Source organism: Podarcis liolepis, assembly GCF_965112155.1.
Source record: "Podarcis liolepis genome assembly, chromosome: 5".
NCBI lineage: Eukaryota > Metazoa > Chordata > Lepidosauria > Squamata > Lacertidae > Podarcis > Podarcis liolepis.
In genome coordinates, this window is record NC_139556.1 from 98,725,868 (window position 1) to 98,745,231 (window position 19,364).

Here is a 19,364-nt window from a genome sequence, read left to right on the forward strand (position 1 = left end):
CCTTATGTTTCTAAATGGGTTTTTTTGGGGGGGGGGAAGCAGAATGGAATGTGGCATTCATGGTAAAATTAACATTATATAAAATCACAAGCAGGAAATCAAATAACTAATGAATTTCATACAGAATTGGTCAATTTTCATAATGTGCCTGCATGATATAATGTCGTATGTGCTGTGCTCATTATTTCTTCATTTATAGTATACATGATTGGATATTATTGTACTGAATTTGAGAGAGAAGGAGAATGGGAAGGACAAGGGCTCTGACGCTAGGAAGAATGTAAGGAGAGCACTGCTGGATCAGGCCAAAGGCCCATCTTGTCTAGCATCCTGGTCTCACAGTGGCCAACCACAGAATCATAGAATTGTAGAGTCGGAAGGGACCACGAGGGTCATCTAGTCCAACCCCCTACAGTGCAGGAATCTTTTGTCCAATGTGGGGCTTAAACCCATGACCCTGAGATTAAGAGTCTCATTCCCTACCAACTGAGCTATCATGGGGCAGATGCTATCATTGCTACTAGTCACCAACAACCTAATCTCTCATGAATTTATCCAATCCTCTTTTAAAGCCGTTCTGGTTGTCTTACAACGCACTCAAGAAGCCTTTTCTGTGTCTGGAGAACAGGGTAAACGTGCTTTATACAAAATAAATAATTGCACATTAGCAGGAACTTCATAATGGACCTTTCAATCTCTCGCTCAGTATGTCCCCGAGCTGAGAACCAGCTTTGTCAACAGGGCCCTGGGCTCCGTAAAAGACACTGGCAGCGCTGCTCTGATCAGATCTAAGCCTCTCCTCAAAACCAACAATGCTTTGGAGAAAAACAAGTGTTTATGTAGACCTGATTAAGCCAGGAATGCCACACAGAACAATCAGCCTCCAGCGCCCAGCCTGGGAAGGACAATGGCGCTGCAGAGATCCCTCAGCAAGAGATCAAGAATCCAGTCTGGCTCACTTTGGGGGTGCTTTAAGCCTCAGGAAAACAAGGCATTGAACAGAGCGCCAGAGTATATGGGAAAGAAACATAGCTTCCCAGGGACACCCTTTTAGGCAAAGGAAGCATGATGTGCTGCCTTGGGGGATAGAACGCTCAAAACCAACCGCGTGAAATTCTCAAAGCATGAGGTGAGGTTCAGCTCACAGATATGGCCTTGTGAGGAATATGCAAGTTCATGTGTTAGGTCACAATTACAGAGGGAAGGAGTGGGATCCTCTGAACTCCCAAAGGCTTGATGCCTGCCTTCCTCCATGGACGCTGCGTAGGAGAAGGTAACTATCAAACCTCTGGGAAGTTTAGAGGCTTCCAGCCTTTTCCATCATAATCACAAGTTTGTTTCTGAGCTCAGTTTAAAGTGCTGGTTCTTTTAAAAGCCCTGAACAGTCTGGAAAAAAATTATCTTAAGAACTGCCTCCATCCATGTGAAAATACCCAACCTTTAAGATCATCTGCTGAGGACAATGCCTGCTTCCTTCCAGATCAGAAGAACAAGCTGGGGGTGGATGGACAGAGCCTTTTCCGTAGTGGCACCTGGGCCATGAAATCCCCTACTCAGAGGAGGCTCACTTCTCCCCATCACAGCTCATCAGGCAGCTGAGACCTTCCCCCTACAAACACTCATTTATAGTTGCTTCCATTGAAAACAAGTTTCCAACAGCTGCTGTTTTCATATTGATTGTGTCCCTACTGATAGCCATTTTTATTGTGTCATTTTAGCTTTCTTTTAATCCATTTATAATTTTGGATTTGTTGTCTACGCTTGTCATTGGATTTGTCACCTTGAGAATAACTTCACAGAAATGTTGAAGATAACTTTCCCTGCTGTGGACGGCTATCCCTGTGTTCATGTGAGCAGACTCCAACCATATACTGGTTTGTGCAGTAATGGTGAGCCTTCTCCCCACACCCCAATTATCCCCACCTTGAAGAAAAGCCCACCCAAGTGGACTTATTTGCCCACATAAATGTTTACTAGACTCCCCAGGCACACCTGTATGGACCATTTGTCTCATTTCAGCAGAGTCCAGCAGAGAACTGCGGTTGTGGTTTTTTTTAATGTCCCTGCCTGATCCCCTGGAGAGAATTGTGATCGCCGCAGGCGACAAGGCAAATGATTCTTTACAAGCTGCAATAGCCTGGGTTCTCATGCTAAACCTGCTCCCAGCCAGCCCTTGCCATGCCACTCACCGCATTGCTGCCTCTTGGCCTTGCACTTCTCATCTGCAGCATGGGCACAAGCCGCTGGACTAGCAGAGGGGGAGCAGGGCTGAGTGTAGAAGGCACACAGGTGTGAGAGCTCCACTCGCTGCCTATCGGGTGGCATCTGAGCCAATGCCAGCAGCTCGAAGCAGGTGGGCTCCCGGCTGGAGGGCGACTCTGTGCAGAGGATTAGCAAAGGGGAATTGTTGTCAGCACTGCCCATGTGCTCCGGCAGGGAGAGAGGGAGGGGCCTGACCAAGGGTCGGAAGGAACATGGATTTCCCAGCAGGGTGACCTGAAAGTCATCAAGCAGGGGTAGGCAGCGCAACTCACTCCAGGTGTCGCGGAACTCCAACTCCCATCAGCTCCAGCCAGTGTGGCCAAAGGTCAGGGGATGATGGAAGTTGCAGTCCAACAACATATGGAGAGCAACACATTGGATGTTCCTGGCTTGTGAAGCACAAAGAGGTGCCAGAGCAAACACTGCAGCCACCCTCAGTTTTGGAGTTATTCATTTGCTTGTTTTGTTTAGAGCATTTGTACTTCACTCCTTAGCCAAAAAGGCTCCCAGAGCAGCTTAAATACCATCAAAACAAGACAGTCCCTACCTGCAGGCTTACAATTTAAGGAAACACAACACACAAGGGGAAACGTACAGGGAGGGAAGAGGAAAAATCAAAACCCAGACACCAATTTCTAAATAGTCGTTCCTATATTGGCAGGCTGGCATAGTTCAGGGACAGAAGGTGCCTGAAGTGAAATTCACCAACGCCAGACCAATCATGAGGCCCGCTGAGTGCCTCACATCTCGCAACTGTATTTTGGAGGTACGGTTCAGAGATGTGGCTAATTCAGGCTACAGCAACTCTTCCCTGTCTGGGTACCTCCTCCATCACGTCCCCTGAACTGCAAAGGTGTGACTGGCCCCAGTCAACCTCCCATTTATTCTGCCCCCCCCCCCCGGTGGAGGAGTTGGGAGCGACAACGCCAACATTAACACTCACTCTCCATCTGCTGGTGCACCCAGTCTGTGAAGGCGGCGACTCGGGTGTACACCCCAGGCTTCCCACGCTCACCGCAGCCGTCGCCCCAGGAAGTGATCCCGTATAGCACATACCGCTCTGACAAAGGGTCCCAGCAAGTGAGTGGTCCCCCAGAGTCGCCCTGGAAGGAGAAACAGCTGTGGGTCCAAAATAGGGAAATGTGCAAGTCGAGGAATCCTGCCCCCCTGCCCTTGCTGGAAAAGGCCAAAGGGCCATTCAGTGCAGAACTCTGTAGCCTACAGTGGCCAGCTGGACTGGCAGGTCTGGTGCCATGATGACCACACACCTCAGCAGCATCCTGTTCTCACAGATGCCTGTGGAGAAACACACAAGCAAGATTCGTGCACAAAAGCAACTCTCCCCCTCCCGTGGTTTTGGAGGCAGGGATGCTTCTCAATTGCAGCTGCTGGAAACTGCAGGAGGGGAGATGGCTTTTGTGCTTGAATCCTGCTTGCGGGCTTCTCACGGGCATCTGGGTGGCCACTCTGAGAACAAGATCTTGGACTAAATGCAACAGGAAGGCTCTTTGGATGCTCTTATGGGAAACAGGGAGGGAGGGCTCTTGCCTGTGGGCTTCCTGGAGAAATCTGATTGGCCACTGTGAGAACAGGAGGCGGGACGACATGACCCAGCGGGGTCTTCTTATGCTAGTTATGTGGGCATCATGGCACCACACCTGCCAGTCCAGCTGGCCACTGTAGGATATGGCGTTTTCTCTCCCCTCCATGACTCTGACCGCTTCCTGCCACTATTGCCAGCTGCTGCTCCTCTGCCTCAGCACTGCTGCCGGACAGAGCCTGTCAGCTGAGCATGGAGTCGGTGGCAGCTTCTCCCCATCGCTCTCTCTTCACCACTGCTGGTTTTTCCTTGCTTTCCCGCTCTGGGCCTGAGCGAGAGGCAGGTGAACAAGCAGGAGGCAACTGTGAAGAGAAGCAGGACTATGGAGGTCCTTAGTGGAATCGTGGGCTCTCAGCAGATGCCCATCCCTGCCAAGCCCTGATGCCAAATTCTGCGCCAGCAGTGTGCTGGAAATGCCAGAAGGCTACCCCCCCCGGGCACTGCTCCACTGTCCCTCAGCTCCCCCTCCTCAGGCAGGAGTCCCCTTACCTGGCAGGAGTCAACGCCCCCGGAGAGGAACCCAGCGCAGAACATGGCGCTGGTGAAGAGCTGGCGCCCCAGTGCACCACGGCAGATGTCTTGAGCTAGGATGGGAACCTGGGCTTCCATGACTACATCAGCTCCTGGACCATCTATGGGGCAAGCGTATGACATTATGGAGGGGCCCCAATTCCCACCACCACCTCCCCACAAAATTGCCCACCTTGGCATGGCGATGGAAGCCCTTCCCATGTGGCAGCTGGATGAAGCCACAAGGGAGAGGCCAACCCTGCCAGTAGCCCCAGGCGTTCCATTTTTTCTAGGGCCCAGCTCCAGATTTGGTAGGAGTTCTCATGAAAATTCCTTAGCATTTTAGTTCTAATTTATAGAATTGTAGAGCTGGAAAGGACCAAGAGGGTCATCAACGCAGCAATCTTTTGCCCAATGTGGGGCTTGAAGCCATGACCTTGAGATTAAGAGTCTCCTGCTCTAACCAACTGAGATATCCCAAATACATATTTTTGTGTGCAAATTTTTGCAACACAAGTTTCTCAACTATTAACACATTTCTGCAATGTGTTTTCACCAATATATGCATTCACAGGCACGCTTTAGCCTAGTAAAGTGCATTTTTGTATATGGCTGGAAAATGTCATCGCAAAATTCAGAGAAATGCAAATTTCATAGGGTGGCCGTGTTTCGGTTGATGCATTGCTTTGGAAAGGGCAAATTCAGTTTGTTCAGTCAGTTATATGGGCACTGGGACCATATAACACCAGTCCTAAAGGCTCTTCATTGGCTTCCAGTGTGTTTCTGAGCACAATTCAAGGTGTTGGTGCTGACCTTTAAAGCCCTAAACGGCCTCGGCCCAGTATACCTGAAGGAGCGTCTCCACCCCCTTCCTTCTCCTCCACCCCCTCCTCCGAGGGTCTTCTGCTGGTTCCCTCACTGCGAGAAGCAGAGTTACAGGGAACCAGGCAGAGGGCCTTCCCAGTAATGACACCCTCCCTGTGAAATGCCCTCCCTTCAGATGTCAAGGACATAAAGGAGATAAAGAACTGCATAACTTCTAGAAGACATCTGAAGGCAGCCCTGTATCAGGAAGTTTTTAATGTTTGATGTTTTATTATGTTTTGATATATGCTGGGGAAACCCAGCCAGATGGGTGGGGTATGAATAATGAAATAATAATAATAAGAAGAAGAAGAAGAAGAAGAAGAAGAAGAAGAAGATGTAAACTAAACCAAGTTTCTCCCCCACCCCTAGCCCCCACCCCCCACATGCTCCTGGGTTGCCCTTCCTCACGCTACCTTCATAGAGCGATCCCCAGCCAATGATATAGCATGGCATCCCTGTGCCCAGTTCCATGGGTCGCTCAGGAAGGCACACTGGAGTCACCCAGGCCGACGGGGTCACGGGGCTGCTCAGTTCCAACAGAGCCACATCGTTGTGGAAGGTCTTGGGGTTGAACTGCGGGCAGAGAAAGGAGAAGTTGGGAGTGGAGAAAAGCAGAAAGGCCCTAAGAATGGGATCACTATGGGTGGAACAGGAAGAAGAGGAGGAGTTTGGATTTGATATCCCGCTTTATCACTACCCAAAGGAGTCTCAAAGCGGCTAACATTCTCCTTTCCCTTCCTCCCCCACAACAAACACTCTGTGAGGTAAGTGGGGCTGAGAGACTTCAGAGAAGTGTGACTAGCCCAAGGTCACCCAGCAGCTGCAAGTGGAGGAGCAGGGAAGCGAACCCGGTTCACCAGATTACAAGTCTACCGCTCTTAACCACTACACCACACTGGCGACCCCAGCTCACCTTGGGATGGGAAAGGATGCGGCTGACCGGAACAACCCGCTCCCCTTCATCCAGCTTTGTCAGGTCGTAATCGCCCAGGACAACTGACCAGGCCAGTTCGTTTCTGCTTCTGCAGGTAGAAAGGCAGGAGGGTACGTAAGAACACAGGCCAGTAGCCCACCCAGTCCAGCATCCTGTTCTCACAGATGCCTATGGGAAGCCCACAAGGAGGATTCAAGTGCATGAGCCCTCTCCCCACCTGCACCAGAAACTCACGTTCAGAACCATTACTGTCTCCGACTGTGGAGGCAGAACGCAGCCATCAGGTTTGGTAGTCACTGACAGCCTTATCCTCCATTTGTCCGATTCTCTTTTAAAGCCACCCAAGCCATGCAATTTACTCAAGTGCTCATAGGAAGAAAACAAAGCGTCGCATCTACAATTATTTGCACCGGCTAACAGATGCCAATCAGCTGTTGGATTTGGTGGCTGGCTTGAACATTTTGGGCAGGGTTATATCTGATCAAGGAATTATGGAGCTGGGAAGGACTCTGGACCACATTCTCCTACTCAAATTTCCTTGTGTGATCTGGTCCTTGGAGGAGGATCTTCCCCAAGTCTCCTCACCTTCTGGTTGGCAGGTTTCCAGGAGTAGCAGAGCCTTTTTGGTCACAGCACCAATATAAGCCACCTTGACCTGTTAGCTCGCTTATTCTTTGGCTTCTACAGAGCAGTCGAGGCTCTTGTAGTTTCAAATTATTATCATAAGGGGAAACAGTATAACAACAACCACACAGTGTAGAGTGCTTCTGTTCAGGGTGCCAGCCATGCCCTCCCTTCTCCCCTGGCTTTTGGTTGCTGCCCCACCACACAAAAGCAAACAGCGAGCCTTCCATGCCCACTAAGTGTGCTCAATGGATGTCGGCCAGATCCAATTTTCACTTTAACTGGAGCCAACTGGTTTTCCCGACGCCAGGGGGCAGCAAAGACTGGAGGAAGCTAGACTTTGCTCAATAAGAACATTAAAAGAACCCCGCTGGATGAGGTCAATGTCTTGCCCAGCATCCTGTTCTCATGGTTGCCAACCAGATGACTACTGGAGGCTTGAAAGCGGGTTCTCCGTAGGACAGCCCTCTGCCTCATGTGATACATAGCAACTGTTTGTGGTCTTGGTTGACCACAAACTTGACATGAGCCAACAGTGTGACGCGGCAGCTAAAAAAGCAATTCTGGGCTGCATCAATAGGAGTATAGCATCTAGATCAAGGGAAGTAATAGTGCCACTGTATTCTGCTCTGGTCAGACCTCACCTGGAGTACTGTGTCCAGTTCTGGGCACCACAGTTCAAGAAGGACACTGACAAACTGGAACGTGTCCAGAGGAGGGCAACCAAAATGGTCAAAGGCCTGGAAACGATGCCTTATGAGGAACGGCTAAGGGAGCTGGGCATGTTTAGCCTGGAGAAGAGGAGGTTAAGGGGTGATATGATAGCCATGTTCAAATATATAAAAGGATGTCCCATAGAGGAGGGAGAAAGGTTGTTTTCTGCTGCTCCAGAGAAGCGGACACGGAGCAATGGATCCAAACTACAAGAAAGAAGATTCCACCTAAACATTAGGAAGAACTTCCTGACAGTAAGAGCTGTTGGACAGTGGAATTTGCTGCCAAGGAGTGTGGTGGAGTCTCCTACTTTGGAGGTCTTTAAGCAGAGGCTTGACAACCATATGTCAGGAGTGCTCTGATGGCGTTTCCTGCTTGGCAGGGGGTTGGACTCGATGGCCCTTGTGGTCTCTTCCAACTCTATGATTCTATGATTCTATGATTCTAACTGCTATTCAGAGGCCAGACAGTGCTGGATTACAGCTTCCAGTGGCACAACTGGCAAGGAATGATTGGAATCCAACAGCATCTGCAGGTCCAGAGGCTCACCATTCTTGGTGTAAGTCAGGGGTGGGTAACCCTTTCAAGACAGAGGGCCACATTCCCCTCTGGACAACCTTACAGGGGCCATGGTGGGCGGGGACAGAGACCAATGTGGGTGGAGCAACTCTTGCAAATTTTCCCTTTTGATCCTTAACCTCCACTGCCATGTGGGATATCTTTGGGCTGAGGAGTAAACCCTACACAAATCCGGAGTAGAGACCCTAAGACAGTTGGGTGGGCACCTTGTACGCTTCCTTCCAGCAACTCCTGCAGCGAAACTGGTGCCAAAGGTTTTGCTCTGCTTTCCTTTGGATCTTATCAGCAAGGCTGGGGGGGGGGGGGCGGGTCTTGTCGTCTGGGCAGCCCAAGACCTTCCTACACACTGCCCAGGCTTGCACGCACTTTGGTGCTGCTAATGCAGCAGTTTTAACTCCACCCCTGGAGGCACACGCCATTGTTTCTTGAGACAGGCTAGTTTCTACACATGCTCATACACTCCTCTCTAATCTCCATTCAAGCAATCAAGAGGCATTACCTGCCAGGCCAATGCACTCAATGACAGCATGAAGTCTGGCTGGTGAGGGTGTGGCCTTGAGAGAGCCCTGAGGGTCAGAAATAGAGGCCTGGTGGGGCACATCTGGCACCAGGACCTGAGATTCCTCACACTGGTTCCAATGCCACAGCAGTCTTTTTTTTAAAAAACTGCACACTGTTTCATGAATTTCAGTGAGTAGCAGTACATTTCTGAAATGAAGACATGCATGTGTGAATGCAAGACCTGGAGTCTTTTCCCAGAGCGCAGCCTTACCCTGTGAAGCAGTGGGCTGCCGTGAGGACCCAAGCATCCCCCACTAGCACCCCACCGCACATCAGCTCTCCGTTGAGCCGAACAGACACCAGCCAAGGCCACGCGCCAGGCCAGGCTTTGCTGCCTCCCACGATCTTTGCCTTCGCCATCGTTGCGTTGGGAGCTGGCACCCCGCGGTGCCCGCACAGCCCTGGCAATTGAAACAAAAAGAAGAAGTTAGGGGACATTGTGGGGCGGCTGTCAAGACTCATGATCATAGTCCAATAGCTGGGCCTGGAAGATTCACAACAAAGTCTCAGTTCTGCCATGATGAACTCATTTGGGGGCAAACTGCCTTCTCTCCACAGCCCCAACTCTGAAATGGGAATAGTAAGCCAGATTCTAAGGTTTCACAGAAGCACCGAAAAAGTTCAGAATGGGTAACTGGGCACCAATTCTGGCTACCTAGTAATCTCTACTTTCAAATTAATTTTGTGAGTTTTTTAAAAAGAAAGCTTATAGATATTATGGGACCTGGAACTGTTCATCTGACAAAAATGTCAGAAGCCATTGCACTGCAGATAAGATTTTTGAAATAGTGCCCTACATGGCTCTCCCTGCATACTCACGATCTAGAAAATGCTGAATAAACTGGGGAACACATCATCAATTGCATGCTACAAAATTGCACAACTCCATTTGCATTGTGCAATGCATACCAATTGCAGTTTTCTGCTTTGCTTTCCCCTAGCATAATGTATTTCTGTATGCTACATACAGAAACATATGCATTTTTATGCACACTTTACCCTGGCATGTGCATTTTTGCACACATTGCCTGCCTGTAGATATCGGACTGCCAAATCTGAAGAAGGGTGAATTTTGAAGGAGGACTGCGTATCCGTTCATGTACTGTTTAGGAAAGTGTAGATTTGGCACGTTCAACTTTGAATGTGAAGTGGATGAAATCCCCCTGCCAAATCAACAACCCTAAAAGTATGACTTGGTTGGATCCCACCCCTGACTGCCAGGACCCAGACAGTGGAAACCTCTCCTTTCCCCCAAAACCTATGGGCAGCAAACGCACAGAGCACAGCAGTGGCTGCTTTGGGAGGAGGAAGCAGTGGTCTGTGTGCTCATGTAGCTGTCAAGCTTCATCCCAATTAACAAGGCGAGTGTTTTGTCCCCGGAGAGCAGTGCTCGGCCCAGTGGCCCTGTCAGCGCCCAAGGCTGACCTTTCCCCTTGCAGGAAGCATTGGGAAACAGATGCTGGTGCATGGGGCCCCCGGAGCCCTGTGGCGCTGAGGCTGTCAAAGGGAATTGAGAAACAGTGATGCACGCGAAGGAGCATCCGCCTGGGGGAGGATTAGCGGGGCCAGAGCCTCCAGGGGTGACTTTTCAGCCCTGCTCCACCCCACTTCTGGGAAGGTGGCGTTTTCTGTGACTGCGCCAGTGGTGGCATCCTCACCTGGATTGGACTGGTCTGCCACTGTGTTCAAATAGTCCATGTCGCTTTCCAGCCCTGCAAGGGGGGACGAGGGAGAGGGGATTAGATGGGTCATCGTAACAATATATTATATTATGTTGGGTGGCTTCCAACATAATATAAAAATACAGCGAAACATCAAACATTAAAAACTTCCTGACACAGGGCTGCCTTCAGTTGTCTATATAGGTAAAGGTAAGGGGACCCCTGACCATTAGGTCCAGTCGTGGCCGACCCTGGGGTTGCGACGCTCATCTCGCTTTATTGGCCTAGGGAGCCGGCGTACAGCTTCCGGGTCATGTGGCCAGCATGACTAAGCCGCTTCTGGCAAACCAGAGCAGCACATGGAAACGCCGTTTACCTTCCTGCCGGAGTGGTACCTATTTATCTACTTGTACTCTGATGTGCTTTCAAACTGCTGGGTTGGCAGGAGCAGGGACCAAGCAACGGGAGCTCCCCCTGTTGCGGGGATTCGAACCGCCGACCTTCTGATCAGCAAGTCCTAGGCTCTGTAATTTAACCCACAGTGCCACCCGCGTCCCTAGTTGTCTATATAAAAACATAAGAAAAGGTTGCTGGAACAGGCCAATGGCCCATCAAAGTCCAGCATCCTGTTCTCGCCGTGGCCAACTGGATGCCTGTTACGGGATACCCAGAAGCAGGAGACAAGCACGAGAGCAGCTTCCCCTTCTGTGGTTTCCAACAACTGGTGCTCAGAAGCATTGCTTCCTCCGACTGCAGAGGGAGAGAACAGTCATTATGGCAGTAGCCATCCATAACGCTCTCCTCCATGAATTGGCCTAATCCTCTTTTAATGTCGTCTGGTTTGGTGGCCATCGATCCATAGCAAGGATCTTGGCTCAGGGATGGCTGGGCAGGGAGGGGGCAAAGGACACATCATCGCAGAAGAAGACACAGATTGGCATACGAATCACATCCGCCAGTTACACGTACGGATGGAAGTTTCAAAACAATTCCTGCAACTTGGATAGAAATGCACCTGATCGAGTTGCAGTGGGACCAAGCGACCCATGTGTGGCTGCTTAGTCTCTTCCAACTCTATGATTCTATGATTCTAGTCTGCTGCCAAGGTATTTAATGTGGATGTCAAGGCCCCTATACAGCAGGTCTCCTTTAAACCAAACTCAGGCCTTCAAACAGAGGCCTGTTCTCCAGCAGCCCTTCAAGTAGGGGGCTGGTTCTCTTGGAAGCCGGAGACTCAAATGACGATTAGGAAACCCGACTGGGAAAGCAAGGGCTTCTCTTCCACCAGGGCTCTAAAGAGTGCAATAGGGTGTGCAGAGCACAACACCAGCCTTCCCCCAACCTGGTGCCCCCAAATGCTTGGGACTACAATTCCCATCGGTCCCAGCCGGCACGGATGGGAGTTGTAGTCCAAAACCTCTGGAGGGCATCCATTGCTGGCTGGGGCTGGTTGGGGTTGTGGTCCAAAGCATTGGGAAGGCAGGAAAGTGGGAGAGGTTGCACTGGGTGGTGGTCCCTGACTTATTATTGCCCATCCACCATCACCAGCCACAGTGCAGCCTCCATCACACAGCGCTAGGTGTAGAGCAAGGCCAGAGAAGCACAAGGAGCCCCCCCCCCCACCTTGGCCTCCCACCGGCATGTCACTCACGGCATTCCTGCAGGCGGAGCTGGCAATGGCTGACCATGAGGCGTATACAGCTGTCCGGGGACATTTCCTGGCCTGAGCAGAGGCGTCGGTATGGAGCACACGCTTTGCTGAGGGCCCAGCTCTGGGCAGGCTGCTCTGGGATGGCCTGGGCTTGCAGGACGGCTTCACAGCTAGGCAGGGAGCCCAGGGGCAACTCCGAGGCTGCGGAGAGAGGAAGACCTAGAAGCCCACTCCCAGGTCACCCCAAGGTCCTTTGGATGCTCTGAGCGAGCCAAAATCTCCTCTCCCACCCCTCCCCAACACACGCGTCTTATTGGATGTCAAACAGCATCAACCAATGATCAAAAGGTGGCTTGGGGGCTTGCTTTTTCATTTGAAATATCTGCCGCTTCTCTATTTGTTTGTTTGTTTGTTTGTTTGTTTGTTTGTTTGTTGCATTCATGCATTCACCTTTTTCTTCCAATGGTATCAAAGTGGCATGTAAATGGTCCCCCTCCCCCTCCCCATTTCACCCTCACAATAACCCTGTAAGGTAGTTTAGGCTGGGAGATGGTGACTGACTCCAAGATCAGTGAGCTTCATTGCTGTGTGGGAATTTGAACCCGGGTCTCCCAGGTCATATTCCAATGCTCTAACCACTATGCAACACTTGCTTTTCAGGAGCAGGGAACCCTTTTCCACATGAGGGCCGCATTCCCGCTCTGGGCAGCCTAAGGAGAGGGCATGGCTTAGGGAGCATTGCAAGGGCCAGATGCAGAGTCCTGGAGAGTCACGTTGGCCCCCGAGGCCTGAGTTTCCCTATCCCTCCATTGCTTCCTCCCCTTTCTGGTGCTCATGCCCCTGCACAGCTGATGGAAACAAAAAGGTCAGGATGCACTGAGAGATCTCAGGCTGATTTTCAGTAGATGGGGCTAAGGCCTGCCTAGCCCAGCCGCCGAGACAGGCAGCTGAAATTAAGGATGTTGGCCAAGGCAGGCACGGACTTCTGCGCAACAGGGCTGTGAGCTCAGTGCATGCTCAGAGGCACCCTGGTTTTCCTCCTTCTATACTGCCTATAATTCTTTTGCACCCGGCTCTGTGGTTCATAGATGTTGGGGTTCTAGTAAAAGTCCCGTGGGGACCCAGCAATGCCCCCCCCCAAGAGGCTGGAACAGGGGAAACACTTACGGACACATTCCCTGGTCCGATTGCCACAGTTCCCAAAGAGGCAGAGCACGCACTCCTCACATTCCTGCAGGCGTCGCGCATGCTCCAACAACGCCCCTTCCAGGGACAGCAGGGCACTCTTCATGGCGGCTTCCAGCACCAGCGTCCCACGGTTGGACAGAGCTGCAAAGGGGCAAGACATAGAGAGGCTAATGTTAAGCAGGGGAAAGGGGGTGCTTTTTGGCAAGGGGGAGGGATCAGCAGTGGAAGCGGATGCTTACTCCTTCCCCTGCCAGCTGTATCTCCCCTGCAAATGCCCACCACAGCCATTTCAGGGACTGGGAGGCAGCCCGCTGCAAATAAAAAACATCTTACGGGGTGCATTTATAGAAGAGAAGGAGTAAGTGTGGGAAAGATGAATCTCCCCTGCTCCAGCCTGCTCACCACCCACTGCAAATGCACCCTCTCACTCACAGGAACTGGCAGGATCTTGTTTAGGGAACACAACCTTTTTTGTGGCAGGGTTGCCAACTTCTCTGCCAGCCTTTGCAGCTGTGTCTTTACAAGTACATTGATGAGCAGGGATGAGTGGCAGGGATGAGAAGGGGGCACCTGGCGGGGCATGGAGGAGACCCACACTTTTACCACCTGCGAACGTCAAGCTGCAGCTTAAAGGCACGGCCACAGAGTCGGTGGGGAAACTGGCAGGCCTACTTTGCGGAACTGGTAAGATTGGAATTCAAAAAAGTACTCCGAGTCTTTCCAGATCGTGGAGGGTCCAAACGGAAAGAAGGACATGCAGGTGTTATGAACCAGTACAAGAAAAACAGGTTGGAGCCTGCTGTCTCTGCCTCCACACTTTCTGCATAACTTCTGAAAAAGCTGGTGTAAATACAATAGTCCACACAGTAGTCTCTATCTGTGTAATTGAGATCTCTGTTTTACTAACCTGTGCACATGCAAGCTATTTCAGAAGCTGGAAAGCAGGGGAGCAAATCAGGCACAATCCCACTCCCCACTCTACACAGGCTCATGTGTGTACTCCTTTTGTCACCATTAAAAACACTCTGGCTGCTATCATTGAGAACATAGGAAGAGCCTTGCTGGAACAGGCCAATGGCCCACTGAGGCCAGCATCCCGTTCTCAAAGTGGCCAGCCAGATGCCTGTGGGAATCCCTCAAGCAGGATTCGAGCGGAAGAGCAACTCTCCCCTCCTGAGGTTTCCAGCCACTGGGATTCAGAAGCATTGCTGCCTCCGATTGTGGAGGCAGATCACAGCCGTCATCATGGCTCTATGAATTTGTCTAATCCTCTTCTGAAGCCATATGTGTTGGTGGCCATCACTGCCTCTTGTAGGAGTGAGTTCCATAGTTTAACTATGTCCTAAACTGTAAATATTTTAATTATTTGATGGGATTTATATACTGCTTAATCATCCCTAGGTGCTTTACATAAAATATAAAATGTTTTGTTAAAAAATAAATACTGAGTGTTCAAAATAAGTTATTTAGAATGTATCAAAACGTAAGCAAAATCAGCCGTTATTAGAATATATGTATGCATAATCAAATGGAATGACGTGTCTGGGAAGGCTTCCCTAAACACCAAAAGTCTTTAGCAGGCACTAAAAACACCACCATGAAGGTGCCTGCCTAATATCAATGGGCAGGGAGTTCCACTGTGAAGGACCGATTCCTTGCAAGTGCAAAATAAACACTGATGTGGCACTGGCAAAAGTATATATGGATGTTGCGTAGGAGTAAGAATTGTCAACGGTTTTAAAAAACAGAGCAAATTGGCCCTGGCAATACCTTGGAGCGAAAACGACAGGCGTTGGGAAAGTGGCAGTTAGGGCAGTCAGTTGTTGGATGGGCATACCAATGGCTCCAGCCAACTTCCCCGTTTGGCCTGGCTGCATTCAATTTTTCTTATTCCCCCCCTCCCGCCCCCAAGTTGGCTTGATCTCTGTTACAAAGGCAAAGGATTTCCCAGAAGTGTTTGGCTGAGGGCATCTGGTATCAAATAATCCCAGCGCCCTCTGCCAAACTGTGTCTGCATTCACTTTGCAGTGACGATCGCAGAACCGAGAGGGAGGTGCATGCATGGAACAGGTGAAGATGGAGAAAGTCAAACTAGAACTAAAGGCACCAGGTGGCTGGGCCATAGTTCATGGGGGGGGGGGCGGATTGAGCACCTGCTCTCCATGCAGAAGGTCCCAGGTTCAATCCCTAGCAGCTGTGGGGAAACGTCCAGTATGAAACCAGGGAGACCCGCTGCCAGTCAGTGCAGGAAATACTGAGCTAAATGGGCCATTGGTCTGACTCAGGAGAAGGCAGCTTCCCATGCTCTAGAAGTGTGTAGGCACATGGGTCTACCATGCATAGAAGAGGACTGAAAACATGGAGAGAGAAAGACGGGAGACATAGGAAGCTGCCATATAAAGTCAGGACATTAGCCCAGCTCTGTACTGACTGGCAACAGCTGTTTCAGGCAGATGCCTCTCTCCCAGCCCAACTGGAGATGCCAAGGACTGAGCAATGCCCTGCTGCTGATCTTTCTCCAAAGGGAGAGAGGACATGAGTGCAGACAGGATAGGAGCACATGAAGCCGCCTCATTCGGAGTCAAACCAATGGTTCACCTAGCACAACGTTGTCCCCACTGACTGGCTGCAACTCTCCAGGATTTCAGGCAAGGGCTTTCCCCAGAATCGTACAGCTGGAAGGGACCCCGAGGGTCATCTAGTCCAACCCCCTGCAATGCAGGAATCTCAGCCAAAGCATCCCTGACAGTTGGCCATCCAACCTCTGCTTAAAAACATCCAAGGAAGGAGAATCCACCACTTTCCGAGAGAGTCTGTCCCAATGTAAACAGCTCTTACTGTCAGAAAGTTTCCCCCCAATGTTTAGTCAAAATCTCCTTTCTTGTAACTTGAAGCCATGGGTTCGAGTCCTACCTTGTGAAGCAGGAAAAAACAAGCTTGCTCCCTCCTCCATGAGAAACCCCTTAAGATGTTTGAATATTGCTGTCGTATCTCCTCTCAGTCTCCTCTTTTCCAGGTTACCTGACGATGCTGGGACTAAACTCGGGACCTTCTGCATGCAAACAAGGCTACAGTATGCCAGAAGTGTCCGTTCTCCTTCCGCTCCCCGCTTTTACGATATACGATACGATATACGATATACTTTATTGTCATTGTCCCATGCAGAACAATGAAATTGAAAAACTACTACAAAACTACATAAAACATTCAAAAAACCCTAAAAACTCTGAAAGCCCATTTTAAAATACACTATACTATAGAGACCCCTTATGCTGCGTTTAGAACCAGAATTGCATTTGCGTAGAAACTGTTTCTCAGGCAGCTAGTCCTGGCCTTTATAACCCTATACCTTCTTCCAGAAGGCAGAAGCTGAAAGAGATCATTTACTAGCCTGGTAGCCCAGAGAGCTAGTGGCTTAAAGACCTGATGTCGGGCCAGGGAGTCCCAGGTTCAAATCCCCCCTCAGTCAGCAATTGACTCCCCAAGGCAGCCTTGGGCAAGCCATTATGCATTCAAGCCCAGCCTTCCTCTCCCCATTTGCTAACACGGGGGTGGGTGGGTGGGAGAGAAATACTGCTAGTCTGCTTTACAAGGTTGTCATTCAGATTATGGAAACAGCCAATGTGAAGCACTCTATAGCAGTCTATGAAATATGGCCACAGCTCAGTGGTAGATCCACCTGTTTGGCATGCAGAAGGTCCCGGGTTAAAAGAACCTGGAAGAGGAACTTACCGGCCTTATTGCATCTCTGTATCGAGAATGAACAGCACCTGTTGATTTTTTACCTGCAGTAAAAGGTAAAGGTAAAGGGACCCCTGACCGTTAGGTCCAGTCGTGACCGACTCTGGGGTTGCGGCGCTCATCTTGCTTTATTGGCCGAGGGAGCCGGTGTACAGCTTCCGGGTCATGTGGCTGGCATGACTAAGAACCAGAGCAGTGCAAGGAAACACCGTTTACCTTCCCGCTGGAGCGGTACCTATTTATCTACTTGCACTTTGATGTGCTTTCGAACTGTTAGGTTGGCAGGAGCAGGGACCGAGCAATGGGAGCTCACCCTGTCGCGGGGATTCGAACTGCCGACCTTCTGATCGGCAAGTCCTCAGCTCTGTGGTTTAACCCACAGCGCCACCCGCGTCCCTTTAACTTGCAGTACCGCTGTTAAAAAAAACCCCAGAGAAGTCATAGGGGATGTGGGGTAACAACAGTGTCCAGTTCAACGGCTAAGCAGCTGCTCTGCATGCAGAATGCCCCAGGTTCAAATCTCTGAAACAACCAGTTAAAAGAGCCTGGAGTTGGAAAACGGGCTCTGCCTGAGCCCTATGGTGTCTGCAGGAACAAGGGAAACAATCTGCCCTGCGCTGAATCACATCACTGGCCCACCTGGTTCAGTGTTGCTTCCACTGACCGGCAGCAGCTCTCCGGGGTTTTTAGATGGGGGCGAGGTCACCCCCAAATCTATTTGGGAACTACAGCTGCCAAAGCTGCTACTCTTGCTCCTGAAACCTCTGCCGCGCTAACCACTGCGCGACACTGCCTGCCCAAGCAGGACGTGTAATAAAAACCAGGTGCTCATTGAGCCATTAAAATAAAGATACATATTGACAGGGCTATATCGATATATAGGAATAAAAAAATGATGACTAAATCCAGGTCGTCCCTCTCCCAGGCGGGCGCTGCTCTTACCTCGCAAGGCGCCGGGGGGCATCGGGCAGAGCTCCTTGCCCAGGGGGGCGGCCAGGGCCCGATCCACCAGCAGCAGCAGCACCAGGGGACCCATCGCCTCCGGGGCGGCGTGGGGTGCGAAGGAGGGAAGAGGAGAAGGAGAGGGAGAAGGAGCCTCCCTTTCCCCACCGGGCGAGCGGAGCGGCTGCCGCCGAGGCCGCCCTTGCGCGCCTATATGCGGTGCCCTCGGGGGTGGGGGGACCCGCACAGACGACGCTCATGTTTTTTTGTGGGGGGGGGGGAGAGCACACCGAAAGAATAAATGATAATAAATAAATAAACGCGAGAGAATTCATTCATTAGGGCCGGCAGCGGTGCCAGGCGAGGGTCCTGCCATTGGGGCGGTGAGAAGGGGAGGCGCGCGAGGGCCAGCGCGGCGGCTTCATTAGGGGAGCCCGGCCGGGCCCTGGTTCAGCCCCGCTGCGCGCCGCCGAGGAGGAGGAGGAGGCGGCCGCGCTGAATAGGCCCTTTGTGAGCCCGGGCGGGGGCCGGCGGCCATCAAAAGGCTCCCCGCTTAATGATCAGAGGCGGCCCGCCTCGCTTGATCCTGCTCGCGCTTTTGTCCTCGGCCGCCGAGCGAGCGCCGTGGCCTCGGCTGAGGGGAGAGGAGAGGCCGGGCCTCCCCTCGCTCGCTCCCCTCAGCAAAGGCGAGGCCTGGGAGGGGAGATAAGCGAAGCAAGGCCTTGTTCCCTCACACGAACACACACACACGTGTCAAGTGCCTAGCGTGAACCTGCACACAGATACACGCGCAGGCCTCTCTTAAGCAGGCCGTGGCGCTTTCCGCGCGCTTTCGCCGCCGCCTTTACGCGACGACGGGCGGCCGCTTCAAAGGCAAGGCCCAGGGCTGAGGCGCGAAGGCCGCTTGTGTGGTTCTGGGTTAGGGCACGTGCCTCTTGTTTATTTGTTGCGCTTATGCTCCAGGAGAGTCTTTGCACGCGTTTCACCCTCCTCACACCACAACCCTGTGAGGTCGGTTGGGCTAAGAGGCCGTGACTGGGCCAATGGCAATATTGTAGTATATACACAAAGTATCAAATGTAGTGACAGTAATAATAATGCAACAAAACAACAACACCACAAACTGGCTTATAAGTACAGTTACAGATAGGTAGCCGTGTTGGTCTGCCATAGTCAAAATAAAAAAATTCCTTCCAGGGGCACCTTAAAGACCAACTAAGTTAGTTCTTGGTATGAGCTTTCGTGTGCATGTGTGTATATGAAGAAGTGTGCATGCACACGAAAGCTCATACCAAGAACTAACTTAGTTGGTCTTTAAGGTGCTACTGGAAGGATTTTTTTTATTTTGGCTTATAAGTATAAAGCCAAATTTACTAGAACAATCGCTAGAATAGAGATAGACTTGTAACCATTCAAGCAACAAACATACTAAGGTGCCATGTGCAAAACAAAGCCTGGAGGTACTGTAAACATGGAGTGGATAAATGTACAACTGTATCTTAACAAGTTACATGTGCAATCAACGTTATA

The 19,364-nt window shown here is 51.0% G+C and overlaps 1 protein-coding gene across 4 annotated transcripts in view; it reads right to left on the reverse strand.

Annotated features, from left to right (window-relative positions):
- The window catches only part of PRSS56 (serine protease 56), a 29,124-nt gene extending 10,333 nt beyond the window's left edge, over nucleotides 1-18,791 (reverse strand). For 3 of the 4 annotated variants that reach the window (XR_014526379.1, XM_083504074.1, XM_083504073.1), the window contains exons 1-10: nucleotides 17,835-18,712; nucleotides 13,131-13,292; nucleotides 11,964-12,164; nucleotides 10,310-10,363; nucleotides 8,863-9,052; nucleotides 6,153-6,261; nucleotides 5,653-5,812; nucleotides 4,352-4,494; nucleotides 3,206-3,365; nucleotides 2,190-2,378 (exon numbers count right to left, since the gene is read on the reverse strand). Coding sequence is in view for 3 of the 4 variants with exons in the window: in XM_083504074.1 (XP_083360200.1) it covers nucleotides 2,190-2,378; nucleotides 3,206-3,365; nucleotides 4,352-4,494; nucleotides 5,653-5,812; nucleotides 6,153-6,261; nucleotides 8,863-9,052; nucleotides 10,310-10,363; nucleotides 11,964-12,164; nucleotides 13,131-13,292; nucleotides 17,835-17,928 (1,462 nt within the window). In the remaining variant the exon portion in view is untranslated. Of the gene's footprint in view, nucleotides 1-2,189; nucleotides 2,379-3,205; nucleotides 3,366-4,351; nucleotides 4,495-5,652; nucleotides 5,813-6,152; nucleotides 6,262-8,862; nucleotides 9,053-10,309; nucleotides 10,364-11,963; nucleotides 12,165-13,130; nucleotides 13,293-17,834 lie in introns of all 4 variants that reach the window. The other variant, XM_083504072.1, reaches the window with a different exon arrangement.
- Between the last annotated feature and the right edge of the window lie 573 nt (nucleotides 18,792-19,364).